The 11,846-nt window shown below is 59.4% G+C and overlaps 1 protein-coding gene across 1 annotated transcript; it reads right to left on the reverse strand.

The window, feature by feature from the left end:
* Positions 1–4,540: 4,540 nt before the first annotated feature.
* On the reverse strand, positions 4,541–8,999 carry LOC132229926 (UL16-binding protein 1-like). The gene is made up of 4 exons (XM_059686575.1): positions 8,890–8,999; positions 6,211–6,459; positions 5,718–5,981; positions 4,541–5,053 (listed from the first exon to the last, which is right to left on the reverse strand). Exons 1-4 carry the CDS (start codon positions 8,966–8,968, stop codon positions 4,944–4,946), a joined length of 702 nt encoding a protein of 233 aa, XP_059542558.1. The 5' UTR covers positions 8,969–8,999; the 3' UTR covers positions 4,541–4,943.
* Between the last annotated feature and the right edge of the window lie 2,847 nt (positions 9,000–11,846).

The following is an 11,846-nucleotide window of genomic DNA, read 5'->3' on the forward strand; positions in this document are numbered from 1 at the left end:
CCTAGGTGCAGCCCCTGGTCGGGCTCAGAGCAAGGCTGATTGGGGAGTTGGGGCGCTGCCCCCTGTCATGCACAGAGCAGGGCGGATTGGGAGGTTGCGATGCCACCCTCAGTCACGCTCAGGGTAGGGCCGATTGGGGGGTTGGGGCACCACCCCCTGTCACACTCAAGGCAGGGTCAATGGGGAGGTTGCGGCGCCACCCCCGGTCACGCACAGAGCAGGGCCAATCAGGGGGTTGGGGAGCTCCCCTCGTCATGCACAGAGCAGGGCGGATCAGGGGGTTGGGGCGCCGTCTTCTCTCACCCACAGAGCAGTGCCGATCAGGGGGTTGGGGTGCTGCCACTGTCACACTCAGGGCAGGACCAATGGGGAGGTTATGGCTCTACCCCATCACACACAGAGCAGGGCCCGTGGGGTTGGGGGGTGGGGGCGCCACACCCTGTCACACACAGAGCTGCAGGGTGATCAGGGGGTTGGGGAGCTCCCCCTATGAGGCACAGAGCAGGGCTGATCAGGGGGTTGAGGTGCTTTCCCCTGTCAGGAACAGAGCAGGGCAGATAGGGAGGTTGTAGCCATGCCCCCTGTCACACACAGAGCTGCAGGGCGATCAGGGGGTTTGGGCGCTGCCCCCTGTCACGCTGATCCTGGTGCCAGGAGGCCTCTCTGCTCCGCTGATCCCGGTGCTGGGAGGCATATTACCCTTTTACTATATAGAATAGAGGCCTGGTGCATGGGTGGGGGCTGGCTGGTTTGCCCTGAAAGGTGTCCTGGATCAGGGTGGGGGGTCCCCACTTGGGTGCCTGGCCAGTCTGGGTGAGGGGCTGAGGGCTGTTTTCAGGCTGAGACTGAAGCTCCCAACCGCTCCTTTTTTTTTTTTTTTTTTTTTTTTTAAATTCTGGGCCAGCTTTAGCTCTGAGGCTTGGCTCCAGCTCTGAGGCCTCAGCTACTGAAAGTAGGTATCTGGTTTGTTGAGGTTCTATAATCGAAACTCTGTATCAACTCCAGCTCTGATTTCCTGGCTAGTTGAAAGCAGGTTTCTGGGGTTTTGTTCAGCTTCTATATTTGTTACAATGTTCAAACTGCAGGCTCAGAGGCTGGCAAGGCAGGTGGGGAATGTTGGAGTCCTCCATCACTGAAGCAAGCAAGGCTCATGTTCAGTTTAAGCTGCCTGGCTGCCGGCCGCCATCTTGGCTGGCAGTTAATTTGCATATCGCCCTGATTAGCCAATGGGAAGGGTAGCGGTTGTACGCCAATTACCATGTTTCTCTTTTATTAGATAGGACTAGTGGCCCGGTGCACAAAAATCTGTGCACTCGGGGGGCATCCCTCAGCCCAGCCTGCCCCCTCTAACAGTCTGGGAGCCCTCACAGGATGTCCTACTGATGTCCCTGTGAGGAGCAGGCCTAAGCCGAAGTCTGGCCTCTCTCTGTGGAAGGCAACTGGCCAATCAGGTATATAGATACTTTCTGAAGGTAGCACAGACTCCTTCCTTATTTCTTTCCTCTGCGGTTGGAGAATAGGGGACTAAAAGGTGGACACAGAACTGTGGCCGGGCCTGGGGCTCTTGTAGGCAGCAGAAAGAAGGAGAGGGCTGGGGAAAGTCTAGACATGGTTTTCTTCAATTGTCCTCCCTTCCTCCGGGCCCCTCGCTCTGTTCTCCCCTTGTCGTGGTGGACGCTTGGGCCTTGGACTGACAGGAGCCCAGCGATGGTGGAGTTCAGCCCCCTCACTTCTCAGCTGAACATACAACCGCCTCACATTCCAAGTGGAGCTGTTTTCAAGTGGCTACAGTGCTGGCAATTCATGCCTCCCGGCCTTTCCCCTCTCGGGTTTCCTCCTTGGGTCAGTTGCAAACTTCACCGAGACAGTGAAGCAACTGTGCCCTGGTACTTCTGCACCGGCCCCTGCCAGGGCCCACACCAGGAGGATACCAGCTGAGGTCCCCTCCCTGAACCCAGCGCTCTCCTCCCTGTTCTACCACTGGGGGAAGGGAACAGCTCACCTTCTCTGGACCCTGCCAACCTGGCAGGCTGAGGCACAGGCCACGCAGTGCAGCCTAGGGTGCTGGTGGCTGTGAGCCTTCTCCCGCTCCCTGAAGCGTGGGGCGGGGTTGCAGCAGCTGACAGCCGCCCCTGGGCACTATGCATGGAGATACCACTCTCCACTGAGCCACCGTCTGCCCAGGACCTGTGGGGGTTGGGGTAGCCTCGGGCTCCCACTGGCCCCACTGTAGCCAGACTCAGCTTGGCCGGCCACCCCCACTGCCAGAGGGCTGTGCATGCCCCATGGGCCTCATCGCCCTCATGAATCCCCATCGTCTGGCCATCCCATCCCAGGAAGTGGCCATCCTGATTGCCATAGCTCACTCTCCGTTGCAGTTGGGCCTGCCCAGCAAGCATGTAGGCAGGAGCTGGGCCTCTGAGGGGATGGAGGAGGCATGCCCGGACAGGGCAGAAGTGGGGAACCTGGTGGTGTAAACACAACCCCCCCCCCCACCTTGTGCTGGCCCCTCACTGCGCTCCATTCCCGAACCACTGGGTGCCTCTGCCCAGCACTGTGCTCTCGGGCCTGGGGTGGGGATGAGGGACCTGGAGCTGCGGCCTGAAGGCAGCCCTCGCTGGCCTGAATCACAGTGGTTGATCAGGGAGGGATGCGGGGTGCCAAATTCTGCCTTTCTCTCTCTCTCTCTCTCTGTCTCTCTCTCTCTCTCTCCCTCTCTCTCAGAGGGCCCAGTGTCCAGGGTGGGCGGGCGGGGCTCAGGCCCCACTCACCATTGTATTGCTGCCCGCTCTGTTGCTGCTGAGGCTGCGGCGGGGGCTGCTGACCTGGCCCAGGCCCCTGGCCAGCCTCCTGCGCCTGGACCCCAAGCAGCAGCAGAGGTTCCAGCAGCCAAAGCAGCAGCAGTAGCCAGCTGGGGGGCGGCGGCGGTGGTGGCCAGAGTCCCAGCTCCCCTCTGCCATGGCCCAGCCGGGAGCGCCCGGCACAAAGTTCCCAGCTCCCAGCGCCAGCAGCTGAGGACTTCTTAGGTGCCTCCTCCTCCCCACTGCCCTCGCTTCATGAATCGCAAGTTTCCCCAGAGGCAGCGGCTGCAGGACGCAGAGCAGGAGACAGGGGAGCAGGCTGAGTGCGGCTGGGGCTGGACAGAGGGCACCGGGGCAGAGGAGATCTCCCCGGCAGCAGGGGGAGTCGCTGCCCCCTGGGGAGATCTCCTCAGCGAGATCTCCTCAGCGCGCTGGTGCCCTCCATCAAGCCCGAGCCAGAGCCGTGCTTGGCCCACTCCCCTGTCTCTCGCTCTGGGTCCTGCAGCCGTGGCCTCCGCGGAAAACTGGGATTCATGAAGCGTGGACAGCTGGGAGAGCCGGGTGGCTCCAGTGCTCCAGGGTCGCCTCCTGCCTTCCTGGCCCTGGGCTGGATGGCTCCCTCGGGCAGGCGAGGCTCATGCTAAGGCAAGCCATGCCGCCGCTGATCCCCCGCCCACCCCCGAGTCGCACACAGGAATGGGCCCCGTGTCTCTGGTAGAGGGGCAAAGCGATCTTTACCGCTTGCCTTGGCCCCAGCCCCCGCCCCCGCCCACCCCCAGGTTGCACACAGGAGTGGGCCCTGTCTCTCGTAGGCGGGCGAAGCAATCAGCACTGCTTGCCTTATCCCCAGCCCCCGCCCGCCAGCGGATCACACACGGAGTGGGCCCCAGTGTCTCTTGTAGGTGGGCGAAGCGATTGCCACCGCTTGCCTTGGCTCCAGCCCCCACCTGCCCCCGGATGGCACATGGGAGTGGGCCCCCCGTCTCTGGTAGGCAGGGGGGGGGGGGAGCGATCGGCACCGCTTGCCTTGGCCCCAACCCCCGCCTACCCCCCCGGGTTGCACACAGGAGTGGGCCCCCTGTTTCTGGTAGGCTGGCGAAGTGATCGGCACTGCTTGCCTTGGCCCCAGCCCCTGCCCACCCCCCAGATCACACACAGGAGTGGGCCCCCTGTTTCTGGTAGGCGGGCAAAGCAATCGGCACTGCTAGCCTTGGCCTGAGCCCCCGCCAGCCTGCAGATCGCACACGGGAGTGGGCCCGTGTCTCCGGTGGGCGGGGAAGGGCTTCGGTGTAGTGATCAGAACCCCTTGCCTTAGCCCCCCTGGCACACAGGGGCCTGGATGGCGGCTTGCGCTGTCCTACCCTGCCTTCAGTATGCAAATTAGCCGCCATCTTTGTTAGCGGTTAACAGCCATCTTAGTTGGCAGTTAATTTGCAGATGGCCCTGATTAGCCAATGGGAAGGGTAGCGGTCGTACACCAATTACCATGTTTCTCTTTTATTAGATAAGAAGATAAGGGGAATGATGACTATCAACCTACCAGGGCTTCTCAATTTCACTCCGTAATACTCTTTACCTCTACACAACAGATGTTCCACTGCACTTGTCCGGTGTACCATTTAGAAGGCGGATTTTGTAATCAAAGAAAACATGATAATTTCAAAAGAAACATCTAAAGTGCTTTATTCAAAGTACTGTCCATCGCTAGCTATACATTTCCCCCATCTTTTTAAAAGATATATTTTATTGATTTTTTACAAAGAGGAAGGGAGAGGGATAGAGAGTTAGGAAAATCCATGAGACAGAAACACCAATCAGTTGCCTCCGGCAGACTCCCTACTGGGGATGTGCCTGCAACCAAGGTACATGCCCTTGACCGGAATCAAACCTGGGACCCTTGAGTCCACAGGATGACACTCTATCTACTGAGCCAAACCGGTCAGGGCCATTTCCCCCATCTTTCAAGTAATAGCTGGATACTGTCCCAATAGAACTTTCCTTGTTTTGAGGTAAACCATTCCTAGACCCAATTTTTACTTCATACGTTTTGAAGTGCTGCTCAGGAAGTGCGTGTGCCATCGATCAGTACCTGTCATGGTACCTGTAATTATGCCCTCAGTTCCTGTTACTTAAAGGCCCAGCCTAGATGCCAACTACGATTGCACAGGTGAGGATCACAGGGAGGACCGAAGGGATGGGCATGTTGGTTGCGGCCTTGGGCGGGACTGTGGCTATGGCAGTGGTTGGTGCAGCTGTAATGGAAACATGAGAGTGACAACCGTGCAGAACCCAGTTCCATGGAGATGTCCCTCAGCCCCTGCTGTCCCAGGTCATCCTATTGTGCAGTTTCTACCCTCCATGTGTGGCAGCCACAGTGACAGAGGCTGGGGTTGGAGCAAAGAGAGGAGATGGGCCCCGGCCCCTTGGGGCTCACACAGCTAACGGGGGAAGCAAGGGTTACAACAATCACTCCTGCTGGGACAGAGGAGGAGGTGACACCTGAGGAAAATGGCAGAGAATCCTCGCAGGGCTGATGTGAAGTGGTGTTAAGGGATTTCTAGAAGTAGACCAGGAGAGATGAAGACACATGATGCTGAGAAGAGGGAACAGCACAAGGAGAAGTTCTGGAAACAGAACAGTGCCCGCAGGGTTGCAGTCAGCAAGAAATCCCCGGTGAGTGAGTGGTCCAAGGTTATGTGCAGGCAGAGACGTGAGGAAGGGAGAAACCCAAGGAGGGATCGCAGAACATACCTATGGCCCTTATTCTCCAGAAATCCCTCACCGTGGTGGATGGGTCACTTTCTCCAACCACACACAACACACACACACACACACACACACACACACACACACACACACACACAGTGTGAATGTCATTTCAGGGGACCTACAACTTCATTTCCTCTGTAGAGTTACCTTGTGTGCTCAGGGGACACAGAACTTGTTGAAGCCACTTCCTACAGTCTCCAGCTGAGGTCCTAACAAGGAGATCGGTCATAGCTCTGTCACTCGCCAATGTTTGCTTTAACAGTCTGCCTTCACTGTGCAGCACTGTCCAGTGTCCATTCTTTGTGTCAAAGCGGAGAGATATCTGTCCATCCAGTCCAAACTCACAGGATGCAGCGGTGCGTCCATTGGATTCCTGCTCACACATCATGCTGCCCTGCAGGGAGAGAGGACCTGTCCCCAGCACCATGGGGAAGAGGTCAGCCTTGGTCTTGAGAGCCTTTGTCCCCACTGGTGTCCAGCCCTCTGCTCCCCTCTGCTCCCCTGGTCCTGCTCTGTCCTCTGTGTCCTACACTGACTCCCGAGGCTCTTGGGTGGTACCCACTTCCCACATTTGCATAAACACAACTGATCCCTCACCCTGCACCTCTGTTCTGCCTCCACCCTGGTTTTGTAAACGTACCGCTGGTTGCAGGAATCTCTGCTCTAATGTCCAGCAGGGTCTTCTTGAGCTCCTCCACCACGTACTGCAGAGCGTCTCTCTGGTCACTCCAGGCCTGCGTGGCATTCATCTCCAGAACACTGATGAGTGTGACCTTGTGGCCACCACAGGTATAATGAAGAAATGTGTTCCCATTGACCTGGCCTTGAATGTCACACCACGGTTGTCCATTAGGAGTGACTGTGAATGTGTAGCCCAGAGAGGGAGCACCTGTGAGGGAGGAACGCAGGGGCGGGAAGAAAGGTAACTAAGCGCCCCTCCCCCATTCTGGACAGCAAGCGACCCCCTGATGGACTGGCCCGGCGGCCCTTTGTCCTGATCGTGTGCAGATGGCAGGGTCTCGGGCTTCCACTTTGCAGAAGCCTTTAGTGAGGCGGGTGGGTGGGGCGGGCTGTCGCGGCTCAGGGTGGAGGAGGGGCTTCGCCCTCTCTCCCATCTTCCTCTCTGTCCCTTCGCCCAGGACTATTTGTGACAAGTCACAGGCTCATTTCCGTCTCTCTCACCTGGACAGAGGCAGCCAGGTATGCAGACACGCCAGGGACTGAAAGGCGCCCGCAGAGATGATCGCAGAGGGGTCTGTGCCCCACCCCCACCGTGGGCTTCGCCCCTCAGCTTTCCTCCTCCCGATTCATTCCCCAACTCACAGCGTGAAGCGGCGGGTTCCCAAAACAGAAGCACGAGCAACAAGACCGGGCTGACACCTTCAGACCCAGACCCCTCCATCTCGATCCTCAGAAAAAGTGCGTATCCACAAAGGAAGTTCCAGCACTGCTACAGTGTGCTGGGGCAACAGTCAGCGGGTAGACATCCCAGCTGGCACCGCCCTATACAGCCCTGCGCTCCAGCCCATTGGCCCGGCCCGCCTTGCGCCCCGGCTGCCCGGCCCGCCTTGCGCCCCGGCCCATTGGCCCAGCCCGCCTTGCGCCCCGGCCCATTGGCCCAGCCCGCCTTGCGCCCCGGCCCATTGGCCCAGCCCGCCTTGCGCCCCGGCCCATTGGCCCAGCCCGCCTTGCGCCCCGGCCCATTGGCCCAGCCCGCCTTGCGCCCCGCCTCTGCTTCCGCTGATCTGTCCAGCCAGCGGGTAGTTTCAGGTAATACTGGGCGTGGTCGTCACCCGCTTTACTTTGCCCCACCCTTGGCTCCCACCCCACTGCCCATCTCAGCCCACAGATTTGGCCTGGTTTTTCCCGTTTTGGGATGTAGGGGTGGAGGGGGTGCGAGTGCAGGGTGAGGGGTAGAGACAGGAAGGGAATTTATTCAGTGAAAACAGCTCAATAGTGTCACAGCATTGCTGCCATCCCTCGGTTAAGGCCCCCTCCACTCCTGGGGCTGTAATTCTTGTAATATTTCTAAAACTAAAATTATATATATATATATATAAAAAAAAGCAGCCGACGCGGCCACCCTGGGAAAAACAGCTCCAGGAGGGAAAGGCCTCCCCAGGCCCAGCCCAGCTTGGCGGCCGCCGCGGGCTCCCAGGGACTCACCGGTGACGGTGCCGGCAGCAAGCGCAGCCCCTCAGACTCCAAAGCGACCGACCGCTGCTCCCCATCGAGCTCCCAGGCAGACGCAGCTCCTCCGAGTGCGACCTTCAGGCCTCCTCACTTCCAACTCTGCTTCCTGCGCACCCCTCCTTCTGATATAACACTGGCTTGGGGTCACCTTCCCGCTTCCTGTACTATTATTGTGCTTGGGGGGCTTGGCTTCGGCCTCTGGCCAATAGCGCCACAGCACAGCCACAAGGCTGCAGCACACCAGGCCTGGCTGGGCACTGACTTGGCTGCTCACTGACACCCTGTGTGTTTACATTTGCAGGGAAGCAGGCAGCCCACTCCTGCCGCTGCCTCACCTTTAGGCTAAGAAAGGCCCGCTCCTCCCTCCGGAATCGAAACCTCTTGGGGATGAATGACCCCAGCGATGGCCCAGCACACGCTCCGTGTCACTGTCACAGCCCTTCCCAGTCATCACAGCCCGTTCCTCAGCCGCAGTGCCCTGCCCCACCCACCGCCAGTCCTCACCTGTCACCCCCTGAGGACCACCTGATGTTATCCCTTCTGAAATGTGAGCAAGATCTCAAATGCCCCCTGTCAATAGCTCCCTTGCCCTACCTGTCTTCCTCTAAAAACTTTGCATTTATAAATATATATTTGATTGATTTCAGAGAGGGAATAAAGTAAGAACATCAATGGTGATAATCATTGATTAGCTGCCTCCTGCACATTCCAAACTGGGTATTGAAACCTCTCCCTCACTCCTCCCCTGGCCAGGAGGCCCCCGGTGGCACCATGGCACTGAGGGAAGTTGGAGGGCGGGAGGCGAGGAACCATGGGGCGTGGCGGGGCACTGAGGGCAGCCAGCGGGTGGGTGGGGCGTGCTGTCGCGGCTCCTCCCATCTTCCTCCCGGTCCCTTCGCCCAGGACTATTTGTGACAAGTCACAGGCTCATTTCCGTCCCTCTCACCTGGAAAGAGGCAGCCAGCTAAGCGGACACCCCGAGACTGAACGGCGCCCGCAGAGATGATAGCCGAGGGGGTCGGTGGGTCTGTGCCCCACCCGGCGGGAAGGTTCCCCACCCCCACCGTGGGCTCCCTGCTATTCCATCCCTCAGGTTCCCTCGCCCCGATTCCATTCCCCAACTCACAGCGGGGAGCAGCGGGTTCCCAAAGCAGAAGCACGAGCAAGAAGACCGGGCTGACACCTTCTGAACTATAGCCCTCCATCTCGACCCTCAGCAGCAGTGCACGCACCCAGGACAGTAAGGTGGTGAGCGGGTGAGGTTGCCTACTACTGTCAGGCCGAAAAATCGCGCATCTCGTTGGCCCTCCTTTGGCCCCGGCCCACACGACACGCCTGACCCCCATCCCCCCGCCCCCCAAGTCATTAGGCCCGGCCCTGCGTGCGCCTGGACCGCGCCATGCCCCACACTTGCCCCCCGGCCCCACTCCCGTCCCCGGCCGCAGATTTGGCCTGTTTTTCCCCAGTTTTGGGGTGTAAGGGTGGAGGGGGAGGGAGTGCAGGGCGAGGGGGTAGAAACTGGAAGGGAATTTATTCAGTGAAAACACCTCAATGGTGTCACAGCATTGCTGCCATCCCTCGGTTAAGGTCCCCTCCACTCCCGGGACTGTAATTCTTGTAATATTTCACCCCCTCTCCCTGACTCCCACCCCCACCCGGTGGGCCTTACACCACCCAGGGCTCTTCACCCCATGGCCTATCGCCCTATCTAAAGGGCACACACTCCAGGGATAAACTAAACCCGTCATGGGGAGGCGGGGCACGGGGACTGCGGCTGACAACACTGTATTGTGAACTGAGAGTTATTAGGAGGCACATCTGACACTTCATTACGTTACACATTTGAAAGGAATACAATGTTGTGTCCGTTATCCTATCTAATAAAGGCCCAACAACCATAACACGAAACCCCAGACCAGACCGGTCGCTAGGAGGCGCACTGATCACCAGGGGGCAGAGGCTCCACGCAGGAGGGGGAGGGGGAGAGGCGCAGGGAGGCCTGGAGGCCACGCTATGGCCCAGGGATCCCAGGAACCCGAAGCCCAGAGCTTGCTTTCCAATAAATAAAAATAAATCGGAAAAAAAGAAAGCAGCCGACGCGGCCACCCAGGGAAGAACAGCTCCAGGAGGGAAAGGCCTCCCCAGGCCCAGCCCAGCTTGGCGGCCGCCGCGGGCTCCCAGGGACTCACCGGTGACGGTGCCGGCAGCAAGCGCAGCCCCTCAGACTCCAAAGCGACCGACCGCTGCTCCCCATCGAGCTCCCAGGCAGACGCAGCTCCTCCGAGTGCGACCTTCAGGCCTCCTCACTTCCAACTCTGCTCCCCCCTCCCCGCCCCTCCCCCGCTTATATAACACTGGCCACCTTCCTGCTTCCTGCCGGCTGCTTCCTGTACTATTGTGCTTGGGGGCGTGGCTCGGCCTCTGGCCAATAGCGCCGCAGCACAGCCGCAAGGCGGCAGCACCCAGCTACCGGCCTGGCTGGGCACTGACTTGGCTGCTCACTGACACCCTGTGTGTTTACATTTGCAGGGAAGCAGGCAGCCCACTCCTGCCGCTGCCTCACCTTTAGGCTAAGAAAGGCCCGCTCCTCCCTCCGGAATCGAAACCTCTTGGGGATGAATGACCCCAGCGATGGCCCAGCACACGCTCCGTGTCACTGTCACAGCCCTTCCCAGTCATCACAGCCCATTCCTCAGCCGCAGTGCCCTGCCCCACCCCCTGCCAGTCCTCACCTGTCACCCCCTGAGGACCGCCTGATGTTATCCCTTCTGAAATGTGAGCAAGATCTCAAACGCCCCCTGTCAATAGCTCCCTTGCCCTGCCTGTCTTCCTCTAAAAACTTTGTATTTAAAAATATATATTTAGAAATAGAAACATCAATGATGATGGAATCATTGATTGGCTGCCTCCTGCACATTCCAAACTGGGTATGGAAACCTCTCCCTGCCCCTCTTCCTCACTCCTCCCCTGGCCAGCAGGCCCCCAGTGGCAGCAGGACACGATGGAAGGAGGCTGGGGGGGGGGGGGGTAGAGAGGAGGTGGGGAACCATGGGGTAATGGGGCACCAAGGGCAGCCAGCATCTGGCGTCTGACATCTGTTTCTTCTGTACCCGCCTGGCGACCTTCACCTCCTCTCCCGACCCCGCAGGGGCCTCAGGGCCCAGATCGGCCCCTGATCGCCCACCAGGCCTAGGGACCTCATTGTGCATGAATTTCGTGCACCGGGCCTCTAGTGTCTCAATAAAAATAGAAAAAGAAAGAAAACAAATGCAGGGGGATTGATCTTGACACCAGAAATGTTGCACCAGCAGGACGCAGCTCACACCCATGGCTTCACCGGGTGTCCCTGGTGGGCTCCTTGGGGCAAAGAATCCAGTCTACAGAATGGAGGCCTCCCTGTGGGTCCCACATCCTCTCACATTCACTCCAGCCTGAACCCACAGGCCAAATAGAACCACTTATACCTGGAAGGGCTTGTGAAATGGACAGTGATTCAGCGGCTGGGCTGGGCTGGGCGGGGCTGGGCTGGGGGAGGAGCAGTGACTAGGGAGGGGCAGTGGCTTGGGTGAGTCTGGGGAAGTGAGTGCCTGGACTGCGGGGTGTGAACCTCTGGCAAACCTGCTGGGAAGGCCCAGGGGGAGAGCAGGGGGGTGTCAGAGGGTTTGCCTGGGAAAGCGGTGTGAGCAGAGCTGGGGTATCCAGTCACCTGTGGGTCGTGACCCTCCGTGAACATCTCCGGTTCACAGGGCGACCCTGGTCTGGGGCCCTCTTCCCAGGGAGGGCGGGAGCTGTGGGGTGGGGGTTGGGCGTTGGCAGCATTTCTTGCTCGCGCCCCGACCCCCGTGACCCCGCCCCTTAGCCCAACATCACTCCGTAGCCCAAGTCCCCTGTTTCCTGTCCCTGGCCTCGCCTTGCCTGGTACACGGGAGGGGAGCTGAACAGGGCGTGGCGGCACCCACTCTCGGGAGGTTCTGAACCCCCGTGGGCGCCTTGGTCCCGGTCTTTGTGCGCCCCTCGCCCCCCATTCCGCCGCCTTCCGCCCCGCAGGTTCCATTCTGGCTTCACCGCCGAGCTCCGCCCAGG

Source organism: Myotis daubentonii, chromosome 3 (genome assembly GCF_963259705.1).
Source record: "Myotis daubentonii chromosome 3, mMyoDau2.1, whole genome shotgun sequence".
Lineage (NCBI taxonomy): Eukaryota > Metazoa > Chordata > Mammalia > Chiroptera > Vespertilionidae > Myotis > Myotis daubentonii.

Coding starts and splice junctions, on each gene's coding strand:
- LOC132229926 (XM_059686575.1), bottom strand. CDS start 8,968: ATGGAGGGCTATAGTTCAGAAGGTGTCAGCCCGGTCTTCTTGCTCGTG. Junction 6,460..8,889: donor GGAACCCGCTGCTCCCCGCT/GTGAGTTGGGGA, acceptor CCTCCCTCACAG/GTGCTCCCTCTCTGGGCTAC. Junction 5,982..6,210: donor AGAGATTCCTGCAACCAGCG/GTACGTTTACAA, acceptor TGCTGGGGACAG/GTCCTCTCTCCCTGCAGGGC.